This window comes from Helianthus annuus, chromosome 14 (assembly GCF_002127325.2).
Source record: "Helianthus annuus cultivar XRQ/B chromosome 14, HanXRQr2.0-SUNRISE, whole genome shotgun sequence".
NCBI classification, from domain to species: Eukaryota; Viridiplantae; Streptophyta; class Magnoliopsida; order Asterales; family Asteraceae; genus Helianthus; species Helianthus annuus.
The window spans coordinates 90,352,590-90,369,661 of NC_035446.2; the positions used below are offsets into that span (position 1 = coordinate 90,352,590).

The following is a 17,072-nucleotide window of genomic DNA, read 5'->3' on the forward strand; positions in this document are numbered from 1 at the left end:
AATTTTCATGTGACCCACCACACCCTTCACAAGCCATAACCGAGACTGTTTTTGTCATTTCTAATTTTTTTATTTTTGAAGAAAGGGCCTCGATTTGGGCTTGTAAAGAGGTGCTTTCGTCGACCTTATGGGCGCCCGGGGCAATAGACTTATTTCCCCGGGGAGTGTGCCATTGAAAATTGGTTTGAGCAATTTCCTGAATCTGATTATATATTTCATTTGGGCGTCGATTACCTAAAAGTCCCCCGGAGCTAGAATCAAGTGTCTGCCTAGTGTGTGGCAACAATCCATTGTAGAAAGTGGATACTTGTTGCCATATTGCGAGGCCGTGATGGGGACACTTGCGTAATAGCTCCTTGAACCTTTCCCAAGTTTCATATAAGGATTCCCCGTCCTCTTGTGAGTATGTATTAATTTCAGCCATTAATTTAGCAGTTTTAGAAGGAGGGAAATACTTATATAGAAACTTTTGGGCTAGTTCATCCCAGGTGTTTACCGATCCAGCTGGGAGGGTGTTGAGCCAAGCTTTCGCTCGGTCTTTTAGTGAGAATGGAAACATACGGAGGCGGATGGCGTCGTTTGATGCTCCATTGATCCGAAAGGTATCACATATTTCTAAGAAATTAGTTATATGTAGATGAGGATCCTCGTCCGCAAGCCCGTGGAAGGTTGCGGAGTTTTGGAGCATTTGTATCAAATGCGGTCGAAGTTCGAAGTTATTGACTTCGACATTCGGAGCATTGATAGCGGCGCCTAGATTACCTACGGTGGGCCGTAGATAATCCATGAGGGTACGTTGGTCCGCCATTGGGGGTGGATCACCCGAAACCTTCTCTTGGTTTTTGGCTTTTAACCTTTTTCTGAGAAAGCGTTCGGGTTCTTCTAGCGGTTCCTTTATGTCTTTATTGGAACTGGAGCTCATACACTACGTGAGGACGGCGTCGGGTTCCAAGTCCTGCAATAAAAACAGAAAAGAACGTTGGTCAGAAGGTTCACCACGGCCCCGTGTTGAGCGAACACGGCCCCGTGGTCGGAATTTCAGTGATTGTTTTTCAGATCCCAGTTACTGGAAGTTGGACACGGCCCCGTGTTGCACCGGCACGGCCCCGTGGTCAGCCTTCTGTAACTTGAAAAACAAAAACTGCCAGTAACGTTGCTGAGCACGGCCCGTGTCTGACCAGGCACGGCCCCGTGCTGAGCTCTGCAGAAGCTGAAAATCTAAAAAAAAATCCTTACAAAAATTAAAGAAAAATAAAAATATGATTAGGCCGTTGATTCCTAACTTTCTTAAAATCCTTGTGTCCCCGGCAACGGCGCCAAAAACTTGATGTGTGTCGGTGTGTATATAATTTTTGATGTATATTTAAGCCATTTTTACACTTTTAGCCAAGTTTTAAATTTATAAAACACGATATTTACTAACACTAAACACACATATGGGCAAGTGCACCCATCGTGGACGTAGTATAGTGTTGGTAAGATACCGAGGTCGTCCAAGGACACAAGAGCTTTTAATACCGGTTTATCCTCAACGTCTAATCAAATCAAAAAGGTTAGAAAAATGTTTTAAACTAAGAAAATAAAAACTAACTAAATGCTGAAAAATAAAAATAAAATAAAAACATATAGACAAGATGAATCACTTGGATCCGACACGTGTATTAGTATAACCTTGGATTATTTTCGCACTTTTGCACTTGTTTAAGAGATTATCTTAGTTATTGTAGTAGGCCCCTCTTTTGAAGGCGACGTTACCCTCAACCCAGTAGTTTGAGTCAGCAAGGATACAATCCTAAAGGGTCGGATTATTGAAAGATAATGAATTAAGTTATTAATGCAAATTATGGTAGGCCCCGCTTTTGGCGGTGACGTTACCCTCGGCTAAGTAGTCTGAGTCAGCAGGAATACAGTCCTAAATAGCCGGGTTATAGTATTAATAGTAGTTAACTTATGAGGGGGTCAAAGAGTTTGGATCCCCGCCATCCAATACCTATGGGCATTGAAGGAGATCCTCCTAAATTTGACCCAGGTCCCAAGCAGGACCTCTAAACGCTGAACAAGGGCAAGACCCTTACCAAACCGTTCCCTTAACCCCCGACCAGGTAGCCAACATACCTCCATATAGACCGTGGAGATATGAATGGTGAAAATCTTTTATTTTATATAGACAGTAAAATAATGCCAAGACACCACGGACAAACGATAAGGAAAGATCACCTTCAACATAAGTAACTAGTTATTAAAGTCATTAATACAAAACCAAATAAAAAGTGCAAAAGATTAAAAATAAAAAGTATTATACTAAACACTTGTCTTCACCAAGTGATGTAAGAGACTTAGGCAAACATGGCCTTGATTGTCAAGAACTCTTACGATCAATCTTGGATCCCGAGACGACTCACACACTCTACGATGGACAATGGATGATGGTGGTGGATGATGGTGTTATGGTGGTGGTGGGTGGTGGATGAGGTGTGAGAGAGGTGGTGTGCCAAGGGATGAGAGAGAATGAAGCCAAGCTCCTCTATTTATAGGCTGAACAGAAGGCTAGACACGGCCCCGTGTCCGCTGGACACGGCCCCGTGCCCGCCTGACACTCTCTCTCCTCATTAATTGTAATTGCGAATTACAATTAATGCGCCTGCTGTACTTTCACCACGCCCCCGTGCTCGCTGGACACGGCCCCGTGGTGGGCAATGGAAGCTTCTATTGGTTTGTCTTTTCTGCTGCTTCCTGGGCACGCCCCGTGTTCGCTGGACACGGGGCGTGTTCAGACTCTGTTTTTTCTCTTTTGCCTTGGGAGATGCCGTTGAGGGTCCGGGCAGTCCACTTTTGTTCCTTTTCTTGTATTTATGGTAGAATTAGTGGTCTTTTTGCTTCTTTTGTGATTTTGAGCTCATTTCATCCTGAAAATACAAAAGGAAGACAAAAACATTCTTTTTCCAACATTAGTACTTAAAAAGGGTTAGTTTTATGCCTTAATTGATGTGTTTTATATGTTGCATTTTACACACATCAAGCTGCGTTTGAAATGAGTGCAATGGGTGAGCTGCAATGCTTTCTTGGTCTCCAAGTACAGCAAATGCAAAATGGAACTTTCATTCATCAAAGCAAATATGCTAAAGAACTTTTAACCAAATTTGATTTGAATGATTGTAAACCATGCAGCACACCCATGGCCACAAATAAGCTGGTCATGTCTGATGAAAAGGATGAGCTGGTTGACCAAACATTTTATAGAAGCATGATTGGGTCTTTATTGTACCTAACTGCATCTAGGCCAGACATCATGTTTGCAACATGTGTCTGTGCAAGAAGTCAATCTGCTCCCAGAAAATCTAATCTCATTGCTGTAAAAAGGATTCTCAGATACATAAAAGGTGCTCCCACACTTGGTATCTGGTATCCAGCTAATGGGAATATCAAGCTTTCAGGTTTTTCAGACAGTGATTTTGCTGGTTGTCACACAACAAGGAAGTCCACTTCAGGAGGGTGTCAGTTTCTAGGTGATTGCTTAGTTTCTTGGCAAAGAAAAAAGCAAGCAGCAGTTTCAACATCCACTGCTGAGGCTGAATACATTGCTGCTGCAAGCTGTACAGCCCAACTCCTGTGGCTTCAAAATCAGTTACTGGATTTTGGTATCACTGCCTTAAAGATACCACATATGCTGGATAGCCAGGCAGCAGAAAATATCATCAAAAATCCAGTTTCCCATTCTACCACCAAACACATCGACATCAGACATCACTTTGTGAGGGATTGCTATGAAAAAGGTTTGATTTCTCTGCATCATGTCCCAACTAAAGACCAGCTGGCAGATGTGCTCACAAAAGCACTTGATACAGCCACTTTTGAAAGTCTGGTCTCTAGGATTGGGATGCTGAACATCGAATAACAAGCAACATCTTGTTTTTCTATGAATAAAAGCAACAAAATGTTTTCAGAAAATCAAAAATCCATCCTTAAAAATAGCTTTAAAATGAAAATTTCATTAAAATCCTTAAAAGTCTGCCATAACCACTGATTGTTCAAAAGTCTGCTCTACTTCAAAAAGTCTGCCCAATGCTGAAAGGCAACCTCTGTTCTCTCATTCGTTGATAACCACTGTTGTTCAAAAGCAGTGTCTTATCCACTGATATGCTATCCACTGATAGTAAAAATCATCCACTGCCCCCTTTCCACTGCTTTCATCCGTTGCTTTCACCAAAAGTACTGTCCTTCATCTTCACCAGTGGTTGTCACGTGGGCAGTACATAGCAGTCAGACTTTTTGTAACGGCTGCCACGTCAGCATTCACAATCTCCCCCTATAAAACTCCCCACTCACCATCCAAATAGGGTTTTACTGTCGAATTGAATTCATAAAAATTCTCTTCTCAAAGAAGTTTTTCTTTCCATCTCTCACAAAATTTCTTCGATCAATCGTTTCAAAAATGACAAAATCGAAGTCATCTGCAAAACCCTCATCAAAATCATCGAAAACAGCCTCTCAAAAGGCAACTACCACTGAACTTCCATTCAAAAAATCTCACAATCTTCTGGGTCTTCTCACAAAACCAGGAACAACAGATGTTTTCGATTCCATTATCACCATCATGGCAAAATCAAAGTACAAAACTTTGCTCACCGCCGACGCACCCATCTACTTGGCAACCCAAAGGGTGTTTTGGAAGAATGCAACCCTTGAAAAACAAGGAGACATTGTCACTGCAATCAAATCTTCCATAAAGGGTAAAGCTGTCCACATTACACCACAATCCATCTCCGAAGTCTTTCAACTCGATGACCGGGCAGGTAAAACTTCCTTCACCAAAAACGAGTTGCACATTGACTTCATTGAAAGAGGGTATGAAGCCACAATGATGACGAAATTAACTTTAGAAAAAGGTTATTTTCCTCCTGGACCAAGATTTTTATTTCATACCCTCCTAGTATGTGTTTCAAACAAAACCACTTCTTTCAATGAGATCCCTATAAAGATTCAAAATCTGGGATATGCGATTATTCAAGAAGAAAATTATAACTATTCTCGGGAAATCTTTAAAGATTTGGTTAATAATGTTGAAAGTAAATCATTTTTACTGTTTCCAAGGTTTTTAAGCTATTATTTTCAAAAGAAATTCAGTAAGGATGATTTGCCTCTAATAAACCAAGGTGAAATAACTGCAATAAACTGTCTAACATCTGAAACATTTTCACGTATATTAGCACCTTGCAAAACACAAGCAGGGGTACCTGAGCAGACTTTAGCAGCTACCACTGCTCCTCAGGTATCTGCTGCTGAGCCTACTGCTCTAGGTGATCAAAGCAGCAGAAGAACAACTGTTTTGAAACCCACACCTACCAAACCAAAAAGGCCATCCAAAAAGAAAAATCAAAAACCCTCCAAACCAATCAAAAAGGCAACTCTGGCAGATGAGATACCAGAGTTAATGCCTGTGACAACACAAATGTCACTAGAAACCACTACTGCTTCTTCCTCACAGCAGTTGGTACAAATATCTCAACCCATAACCATAACTCCTCCTGCTTCTTCACAAAAAGGACAGGTTGTACACAAAGGGCCACCACATCATGATGCTCTGGATACACTTGTCTCCATCATCCACAGCTCACTGCCCGGAGCAACTCCGCCTTCTAAACCCACCATCACACCCTCAATTCCACCAAAAACACAACTATTGTTGGATGCAATTGACTTGAACCAGGCACTATCCAGTCCTTCTCAATCACCTATCAATGAGAATATACCTTAACAAATGACTGAGCCTGCTGTATCATCCATTGCTAACCCACCAACAACGCCTGAGGAGGTTACACCCATTGAGTTACAAGTAACTCTTTGTGGTAATCCAAGTGAAGCAGCCACTACAACTGTTGAACCTACAGGTTTACAGTTGGGCAGTGGTTTCATTAATAAGACTTCCTTGGAGGCAATTCCTTACATAGCACCTCTGCCAACCACCAGCGGATTTATATATCCAACTGGCATCATCAAAAGGTTGTCAAGTGTTAAAGGAAGAAGACCCCAGTACCAAGAAAAAGGGGCATCAGTGGTTAGTGTTTGGAATAAATTCCCTACATCTGCCACTGATAAAACCACAGTTAGTGGGAAATCAGATGATCCCATTAAATTGGGTGATGATTTAAAGTACCAGAAATTGACGGATCGTGTTGAGAAACTTGATAACTCTGTTGCAGAGCTCAAAACTATGCTCCAGCAGTTGTTACAGGTACAAAAGGTACAATCAACTGCTGTTCCACCTCAAGCACCTGCTCTACAACAAGCACCTGCTACAAATGAGCTCTGGAATCTCTTTCAACCTTATCTCCATCATCAAGCACAACTGGCAGATCAACAACATGAAAAACATGTTCAAAAGCTGAGAAATGCTATGGAGTCTAGGTTCAAAGACACTCAGGCTGATCTAAAGGCTCTCAAAACTCAGATCCTATACACCACTGGCAATGCTCCTCCACCAGTATTTTTCATTGATCAACTCCCTGAAGATAATGCCAAAAAGGGGGAGAAAATTCAAGAATGGAGAAGAAAGGGAATAACTGATGGTCTTTACCTTGCACCAGAAAATTCAAATATGACCAAGCAGATCCCTTTGCCAGATGGTAGTAAGAAAATTGATGAGACTACAAATGCACTTGCAGAAGCACTTGCTTGTGTAAAAAGGGATAGAGAGGCCAAAAAGAAAGCCAAGGTGGATTATCCGGATCAGGGTACTTCAGGGTCAAGAGATGATGAAAATCTTTTTGATGAAAAGAAGAAGCCTACTAGAAAAGTAAGGCTACCCAAATCCATTCCGGTCAGGCGTTCAAAGTCTGTTCAAAAACCACCTCCCAAAACAAGTGTTGTAACTTCTGTTGTATTAACTGCTGTTGATACCTCAGTAGTTTCAACATCTGCCCTCACTTCAACACACACCACCTCAACACACACTTCATCTACTGCTTTACCACCATCACCACCAAAATCACAATCACCTCCTGTCAAAAGGCAGAAGACAGCAGATGTTAAAACATCTGCTGTAAAGACAACAGTGGTTGGAACACCAGTTGTTTCAACAGCTGTTAGTCTATCACAAACCACTGCTACTACAACCACCTTTCCATCCAAAACATCATCAGTCCCTCCTCAAATAAAGAGGAGGAGGCTAACTCCTAAAGATGATGTCACTTCACCACCCCAAACATCTTCAAAACCTTTAGCTCTTGTCAATATACCAAAACCAGTTCCACTTTCTTCTGTTCCAATGCACAAACCTTTACCTCCTGCAGGTGTTCAATTTCCTCTTGAACTAGAAGCTGTCAGAGAAGAGATAAAATCCTTCTATACTGAGGATGACCCTGCCAAAAGGAGTTTTCCCTCAATCAAAGGATATCCATGGCCCAAAAACATTGATGAATATTTGAAGATAAAGGCTAAACAAGCAGAGGATATCTCACAAAGAAACTCACAAGGGAAATCTGACAAAGAAGTTTCAAGATACTACCAATATCTGCTTACACAAGTCAATTCCCTAGAACGTTTTGCAAAGAATGTTAGTCAACAAATTTCTGAAAGAGCTGCTGAAACTCTGAAGAAAGACTACATTGAAAGCATCATGTTTTACAAGAAATACAAAGGAGAGAGACACATGTATAAAGAGTGGACTGTTCCTGAGCTTGAAGCTGAAGCAAAAAGAATACAAGATATGATAAAAAGGAAAGTCACTCACACTCCTCCTGATTGGGCAAAATTCAAAAGAAATATTCCTGACAAGCAGTTAGAACTAAAAAGAATGAAAGAAGAATTGGTTGTTGCTGATTTTGGCACCAAAAGACAAGTAGCTAGATGGAAGGAAGATTTGGTCAGGTCAACCTACAAAAGGTTGGAGGAATTAAGGAAGAAAGATCCTAAAATCCCTCAAAAACCTGACTATCCTGAAGCAGCGGTTTCAAAAGGACCATAAAAGCTGCAAATCAGGAGATCCACTGCTCCAGCTGGTACTTCCTCTTACAAAAGGAGGAGACAAAGCCAGTTAGGAGCTGAGACAGTTCAAGATATTCTTTCGGGCAATATAGTTTTAAAAGAAGGCGTGTTAAGAACGTTGAAAGAAGAACTTGAACAAGAAAATTTTGCTCCCACTGCTCAGCCAGTGATGAACCGGCCAGCCTCTCCAAATACTTCTGCAAATAAGCATCTCCCAAGAAACCCACCAGGCTCAAAAATACAAAAGTGGGCAACTGACAAACAGACCCGCGTATTGACTTTGCTCAGATCTGGTGGAGAAGTGAAGATAATATCAAGGGAACAAGCTCTTGGCCTGAGTCTTGAAGATTTGCAGGATCTCCTTGATCTTCCACTTAGCAGGGATGATGAAGATACAGATGCCCTTAACTTTGAATTGCAATTTAAAGGCCAGATAAGGGAGCTGTTGATGAGGCAATAAAATATCCACAATAATGAAGAGTTTTGGCATTATCTGTTCCAGGGGGAGATTGTTGGGATTGAACCCTATCAGAGGAACAGATAATGTAAAGCCAAAACTGGATCAGCTCAGTGGATTCAGAATAAGCAGATGCTGATATACATATCTCTCCCCTTGAAAGTGATTACAACAACTGATGACCTCCTATCTGCTGATCTTACTAACTGCTGACCAATAACTGCTGCTCAATTAAAGATCTGATGAAGACTCAAGTCCTGCTGATTCAATCTACTGCCTTGAGTCAAGCACTGCTGATCCGGATAAGTGCTGCTGGGTTCACAGCAGTAGAAGGTTGCAGCAGTTGTTCTATAGTCTGTTATGTAATAAAATGTAATAGCAGTAGTTAACACAAGCAGTGTCTGTATAGATCAGAGGTTAGAGTTTGTTAGGAGGTTAGATGTCACTTTCATGGTGACGTCAGCTAAAGATGCTCAGTAGTTTGCAAGTGCTTATAAATAGTACAGTACTTTGTACTGTTCTGTTAGCTCTTCACATCATTCGTCTTCTTTGCACGAACAAACTGCTGAGCTCTGGCTGAGGGGGAGTTTGCATTCATTCATCATCATTGTAATCGTAATTGAAATAAATTCAATCATTCGGTTCTTTGTGTAAAGATGTTCGATTAAAAGTATTACTCTCATTTGATTGTATACAAAGTTTGTGTTCATCTTAACTTCCGCTGCACACTCGTTCATCTCCATCTTATTTTACAAACAAAAATACAATCAAAAGGAAACTCAGATCCAACAAATGTTTCTTCCCTCCTTTAGAGTATGTAACTCCTAATTCTTGGGTTCCTTTAATGTATTTTAGAATACATTTCGCCGCTTCCCAGTGACTTTTCTTTGGACTTTCCATAAATCTACTTATTTTGCTTACTGCAAACATAATATCAGGTCTGGTGTTTGTTAAATACATCAGACTTCCAACCAAACTACGATACATTCCCTCATCTACGAATTCTTCTGGATCATCTTTAGATAACTTTAATCCATATTCCACTGGTGTTGACACTGTGTTGCAATGTGTCATTCTATATTTTTCCAATAGATTTCGCATGTACTTCTTTTGTGATAGAGTAATATTCCCATTCTCATACGTGACTTCCATACCGAGAAAATAATGCAATTGACCCATGTCCGTCATTTCAAATTCCTTTTTCATTGAATCCTTGAATTCAGTAATCAATTTCATTGAGTTACTTGCTATTATTAGGTCGTCTACATACAAGCATATCACAATCTTTCCTTCATTTGTGTTCTTGATGTAGAGAGTGTGTTCATAGATGCATTTCTTGAATTCATTCTTAATGAAGTACGCATCGATTCGACTATACCATGCCCTAGGAGCCTGTTTTAAGCCATATAAAGCTCGCTTGAGAAAACATACCTTTTTCTCTTCTCCTTTCTTGATATAGCCTTGTGGTTGTTCTATATAAACTTGTTCTTCCAGTTTTCCATTTAGAAACGCAGTTTTCACATCCATTTGATGGAGATGCCATTCATATTGAGCTGCTAGAGCCAACACTAAACGGACTGTTTCAAATCTAATTACAGAAGCAAAAACTTCTTGATAATCTATTCTGTACTTCTGTTTGTATCCTTTTACAACCAACCTGGCTTTATACTTGTCTACATTTCCATTCTCATCATATTTTGTTTTGTAGATTCATTTGACACCGATCGGTTTTTGTCGTGCAGGAGGATCTACAAGTTCCCATGTTTGATTTTTTTGTATTGACTCTATCTCTTTGTCCATTGCTTCTTGCCACCTTGAATCCTTCCTGGCTTCTTCGAATGATGTGGGATCAGAACTAGTGTAAAGAACAAAATTAACAACCTGTTTTTCTTTGTACTTTTGCAAGATTTCAGCTTCTGTAAGCTTCCTAGTTCTCTGATATATATTTCGTAGATCTTTTGTTCGAATAACTTCATTCTCAGAATCTGACGAGGATGAATTACTTTCTTGTTGATGTGCAGATTCAGTTACATTTTCATTTTCGCTTTCATTTTGTTGTTCATGATTTGTCCCTAGAGACTGATCCTCGTCTTCTTGTAACATCTGTTCATTTTGCTCAGGTGAGCCTGCTGACGTCTGCTCGCCTTAAGCGACATCTACTCCTTCAGTTCCTTGAGTCTGATGTACATTTGTGTCGGATATTATAAATGGAACCTTCGAATTTCCTGAATTTATGACCCATTGTTTGCTTTCATCAAACACTACATCTCGACTTAAAACAATTTTGTTGGTGTGTGGATTATACAGTTTATAGCCTTTGCTTTGTTCACTGTAACCAACAAATATTGTCCTCTCCGTCTTTTCATTTAACTTGCTTCGGTGTTGTTTTGGAATATGAGCATAAGCTAAACTGCCAAACACTTTGAGATGTTCTACGTTGGGTTTCCTACCATTCCATGCTTCATAAGGTGTTTGATTTGGTCTTGTCTTGGTAATGGTTCGATTTAAAATATAAGTAGCACAAGCTATCGCTTCTGCCCAATAACAGTTTGGTAGTTGCTTGACATTCATCATACTTTTGCTTAGTTCCATTAGTGATCTATTTTTTCTTTCTGCTACCCCATTCTGTTGGGGTGTATAACTATTCGTTAGTTGATGACGTATCCCATTCATTTCAAGTAGTCTTGAAATGTCTTGCTACAGTATTCTCCTCCTCGATCAGTTCTTAGTGTTTTGATTAGGTGACCAGATTGTCTTTCATTTTGTGCTTTGAATGTTTTGAAAAAAATTCAATGCTTCTGATTTAAACTTTAGAAAAAACACCCAAGCTTTCCTTGAATAGTCATCGATAAACGTAATGAAATACTTACATCCTCCTATGGATTCTGTTCTCATAGGACCGCATATATCAGAATGAACCAATTCTAAGGGTTTATTAGCTTGCCATGTAACCTTCTTCGAGAATGCCTTCCTTGCTTGTTTTCCCGAAACACACCCTTCACATACACTCTCGTCCTTTATGATCTTAGGTAATCCAAGTACTGACCCTTTGTTTCCCATACTGACTAGAGTGTCTATGTTAACACGTCCGTATCTTTTATGCCATAGAGCAGACGTCTCTTTGGTGGTCATAGTCATTGCAACATTCAGATCACTACTCGGACGTAGAGGAAACATTTTATTACTTGTCATTTTAATGCCTCCAATAGTCTCATTATTTACATCCTTAATAATGCATCGATCCTTCTTGAAGAGTACTACATATCCTTTCTGTAAAAGTTGCCCTATGCTTAGTAGGTTATGTTTCAAACCTTTAACATAAAATACACTTGGTATTTTCCGAACTTGTTCCTTAATTTTTATCGAAACTTCACCACAACCAAGTACTTCTAGCCGTTTGTCATCTCCAGTTCTAACTTCCTTCTTTACAGATTCATCTAGTTTAACAAACAGATCCCTGTTTCCGGTCATGTGGTTGCTACAACCACTATCTAAATACCAACAGTCGTCTTCGACTGTTTCTTCCATATTAAAGATCATGAACATTGTGTCATCTTGATCTGTGGTTTCTTCATCTTTGTGTATTAAAACATTATCAGATTTGTTGCCGTCATCTCTTCTTTGACAAAACTTAGCCGTGCGACCTAATCACTGACAATTATAACATCTAACCGAATTCCAGTTTCGGCCCTTGTTTTTACTTTTTCTTTTTCCTCCTGTATCGTTTCTGGACTGATTATACCTATCATGACTTGAGTTTTGTAATTGAAATGCGTGTTTGATCGGAACATCTTCATATCTCTTCAATCTCAATTCGTGAGATTGAAGGATTCCCATTAACTCTTCAGTCGAAACGTTTTCCAGATCTTTCGTTTCTTCGATAGTGATACAACCGACTCAAAATTTCGAGTCAAACTTCGTAGAATCTTCTCTACTATCCGTTGTTCACTAATCGTTTCTTCATTCATTCGTAATTTATTAACAACTAAGATTATTCTATTGAAATAATCTTCAACAGATTCTCCTTCCTTCATATTTAATGCATCAAATTCACAACGAAGAGATTGAAGTTTAATTGATTTTACCCGGTTTTCTCCTTGATAGGATTTGTGTAAAATACTCCATGCCTCCTTCGATGATTTTGCCAGGGCAATCCTTTCAAAAATGGTGTCACCCACTGATTGAAATAATATATGTAAAGCCCGCTTGTCCTTTTTGACTGCATCTCTGTACGTCGCTGTTGCTTCATCGGTGGGATTTATTCCCAGTTCCCGAATTCCTTCTTCAACAACACCCCATAATTCTTGAGATTCGAACAAAACCTTGATTTGAATACGCCAGTGGTAATAATTCTGTCCAGTAAATTTGGGAATCTGTGTTTGTATTCCTTGCATCTGATTCATATTCGGTGAATTTGTGATTTCGTGGATTGGATCGATGTGGCTCTGATACCAATATGTTAGAATTCTGATTTAGGGTTTTGAAGAACGAGAGATTTTGTTCATATATTTATGAATTGATAATATCAAATATGAATATACGTTTGAATATATACATGAATATCAGCGGCTGTAACCGCCATATAAAAATTAGGCTGATTAATAATTAAATAACATAACAATAATATTAATATAATCTAGCTTATAATTATCCGTCTAACAATAATACCATACTGTAGCTTTAGACATTTGTTTTATCTGAGATAGCCTCGTTCAGGATCCACTCAGGAGCTAGGTACCTGCGGGTTCCTCTCATGGTTGTAAATGAACCAGATTGCTTGGGACTCAATAGTCCCAACGAACCTCGGTTCATATCCTCATACACCAATATCGTTCTAGCCCGTGTGTACAGAACCCCTCGAGTTAAAAAGATTTACATGATGAATGTTGCCGATGATCGTGATTTCAGTATCGAATCCTTCTTTCCCGGAGACCCTAGCGCGGGGATTTCATTTCTCTCAATCGCACGATATGGTTTAGGCCCGTCTATGGTATATATGTTTTATCCGGATCTGGAATCCAGAAGTTTTTGATGAATAGATTTACACGGGTAAGTTTAAACCCCAGGTCAGCAGATTTCAAAGCCACGTGAGTTTCACGAACCATGATAGTGAACTAAGTGTCGGTTTAAACCCCGGATCTGCATAACTACCAAGCACACTTTTGCAGCAAGCATCCGGGTTCAAGTCATAAACTTCTGGCCCATCATACAATTCACTTTGTCATCACAAAAACTAAGGTTCTTACATGAAAACAAAGCTGATATAAGTATACAAGCATGTGACAACCAACATACAAAAACCTGTAGCTATAAAACTGATAGCAACATACGACCCATAGCATTGATTAAGATCAAGGTTTCCAAGGTGACAGCGGAGGAGTCTCCGAGTCTAGATATGTGGAAATACCAGGCCCATCTCGAGCCCCCTTGACTGATACACAAGATGCAATGGATTCAAGTTCCGTCATCTCTTCTGGTGTTAGCTTAACAGATAAAGCTCCTATGTTCTGTTCAAGATTTTCGATCTTGGTGGTTCCTGGAATGGGAACAACATCCTTTCCCTGGTGGTGAACCCAAGCCAATGCTAGCTGTGAAGTTGTGCACCCCTTCTTTGACGCGATTTCTTTAACCCTCTCGTATAAGATCTTGTTGTGTTCAAGATTTTCGGGTTGGAACCTCGGTATGTGCTACAAAATGGAAACTTATATTAGATCTAATGGTTACAAATTCGTTTTGACCCATTTTGTTTGATTATCTCTATTGAGTCAAACGGGTGAGATTAAGAAAACTAACAAAAATGCATTGGGTCAAACAGATTGAAAGTGGGTGCTATGTACTTCTAGTACATACAATTCAATCGATTTTATTTATATGTTTGTAAAAAGAATTTGAACAAAAGGTGTTTTGGGCCAATCAATCCAATATAAAGATTAGAAAGATGTATTTGACAAACCTTACGTATGTCGCCATCTTCCAACTCCTTGAGAGCCTTCGGGCCATATGAGAAGAATCCCCGTCCGAGAGGACTGTATGCAACAATCCCTATCCCAAGTTCTCTGGCAAAGTATGATATGCAGACTTTAGATATTTATATTTTTGGATCCTTCATTATTTATATCATAAAATATTATAAAAAGTAAGGAATGGTCATGGAAATGATCCTTTTGACAAACATTCTTAAATAGGCTTTTGAAACTTTTCAAAAATATATCCCTTTGGTTGTTACAAATGTTTACAGGAACATATAACTCAATCAAAATACCCCATGTGGGGAAATATCGCAGACAACGTGGCACTAGGCATTGAAACTCAAAAATGGTATCTAACCTGCAAGTAGGAATAATATGTTCTTCAACATCTCTCGACCACAAGGACCATTCTAGTTGTATGGCAGTTATGGGGTGCACAGCATGGGCTCTTCTGAACGTTGATGCCAATGCCTCAGATAATCCAACATATTTAATTTTTCCTTCTTCCACCAGCTTTTTCAATTCTCCCATCTATTAAAAAAACAAAAACATAACTACTGGTTACATGATACAAAATAATCAATCAGCTAATCAACTGTAACAAAACCGGGTGTAAGATATGATGTTTGGATGTGCTTCTGTTGAAGTTGTCATAATAAGTAGTCGTGTTTCAAACAAATACGTATTGTTTGTGGACCAAAATGTAAAATGAGCCTAATTAATAAGTTATCCGAATTGGTTTTGTTGTATGTATTTGTTTGGTCTGGAGGGCACCGAGACAACTTTAACCTGTTGTACGCATCCTTACCCTGCATTCCTGCAATGGGTTGTTTCCATGACTCGAATCCGTTACCTCCACATATGGCAGCAAGTAAGCAACCTTATGGTTGCTCCAGCCTCCAAGATTCGCCCCATTGTTCAAAATACATCAAAATTGAGTTGGAGACTTTAAATTTACTTTAATATAATTCAAAACAAATCATAAGAATCATACCAACAACCGGGAACAAACAAATCAATGAAACACTTCCACACATTCATTCTCTTTTACTATACTTTCTTGCAAAACTATGTGCTTATACCTTACAGCCTTATAGGACCTACCACTCAACATCTTCCTAAATTGCAGCCTCAAACACTCAAATTAAGTTCAAAAACAAGAAAACCTGATTGGATCCTGATTTTAAGTAATGCAGAAATATAAGCAGGAAGATCAAAACAAGTTTAGTCTAAAGAGTAAAAATTAACCGTGATTTCTATCGGCACACGAGTGTCAATCCTGTGCTGATAATAAGATCAATGCAATCAACCTCAAGTCGCTTCAGGCTAGCTTCACAAGCAGCCCTTACATAAGCCGGATCTCCCTCAATCTCCCACGCATAACCGTCTACATATTTGACCCCAAATTTGGTAGCCAGCTCAACTTTCTCCCTCACCCCTCCCTTCAAAGCCTGCAATTCAATAATTGTTAAATAATCGATCCACAGAAGAAACAATGTTGGGGCTTCAAGCTTTAAACACACACAGACGAACAAAAGAATTTACTGTTTCAAACCCACTTTTCATTGATTGCAAAATTTACATATAAAGAGAAATAAACACACTTACATCAAAAGAAAAGGAATCAACATACCCACTAACCCATTACTTTGACCGAAAAAACATCAGAAACAAACGTGAGCAATTAACCCAAACATGACCCGTCAAGATTTACAAACAAAACCTAATTTCTGAATTTGTTTAATCTGAACCAAAACATACTGATTGTTAAATGATGCGCTCCACAAATCCTGCAAAGCGCAGTATTTATCCTAGAAAATGTTGTTCAAAAAAAAAAAACATTGAAGATGATACCTTGCCAAGAAGGATTTCGTTGGTTTTGGGGCCGTAGACATCGGAGGTGTCGAGGAAGGTAACACCGGCGTTAACTGCGTGGTGGATGAGGTTGATCATGTCGGGTTCAGGTTTGGGAGATCCGTAGAAAGCAGACATGCTCATGCAACCTAAACCCTGAGCTGATACCTCTAAACCCTGTGAACCCAACTTGACTCTCGGAACTGTAGCCATTTTCGATCTTTGTTGTTGTGAAACTGGAAGATCAAAGGTGGAAGTTGGTACCTGGTAGGATTTATACCGATGTGCGCCTGGGGTTTGCCGTGGTGGACCTTGCGGTGAGGAATAGTGCGACTGCATGAAAATACATGCATTACAGGTAGACACGTGTTGTCTCTCTATATATTTTCTTTTTCATTTTTTTTGAGTTGTCTCCTTTCATCATATATTTTAATCATTTCTTTCATCTAAGGATTATTAAAGAGAAAATTACCATTTTAGCCAAGAAAATAGTCAACTTACCATTTCAGCCAAGTCATGAGTCTTTGGAAGGACCATCTCTAATCCCAATGCGGCTGATGCCTCTTTTTGTTGCTTTTTTCTGTCAGCCAATCACCTATCGACACGTGTAACAGTAATGATTACTTCCAGAGTGACTCATCCAGACTCATCCAAAGCCTCTAATAAGAGGCAAGCCATCCGGCTTGCGTCTGGCTCAAGATAGCACATAATTTTATGCGTCCGTACTAGACCCGTCGGATGAGTTTGTAACGCAACAAAAAAGTCAGGTTCCGAGACGCATCACTTGAGTCGGCCGACGCAAGGCAGGC

The 17,072-nt window shown here is 39.6% G+C and overlaps 1 protein-coding gene, 1 non-coding gene and 1 pseudogene across 2 annotated transcripts; 1 reads left to right on the forward strand and 2 right to left on the reverse strand.

The window, feature by feature from the left end:
* The first annotated feature begins 323 nt into the window (after positions 1–323).
* LOC118487023 lies at positions 324–430 on the forward strand. Its single transcript, XR_004880190.1, has one exon. It is a non-coding gene; the product is annotated as a small nucleolar RNA R71 (small nucleolar RNA).
* Positions 431–13,683: 13,253 nt separating this feature from the next.
* Positions 13,684–14,940, reverse strand: LOC110908549 (probable aldo-keto reductase 4). Its single transcript, XM_035982564.1, has 3 exons — positions 14,768–14,940; positions 14,394–14,496; positions 13,684–14,127 (listed from the first exon to the last, which is right to left on the reverse strand). The coding sequence occupies exons 1-3, from the start codon at positions 14,938–14,940 to the stop codon at positions 13,792–13,794; spliced, it is 612 nt and encodes a 203-aa protein (XP_035838457.1). The 3' UTR covers positions 13,684–13,791.
* A 693-nt stretch (positions 14,941–15,633) lies between these two features.
* On the reverse strand, positions 15,634–16,494 carry LOC118479324 (annotated as a pseudogene).
* Between the last annotated feature and the right edge of the window lie 578 nt (positions 16,495–17,072).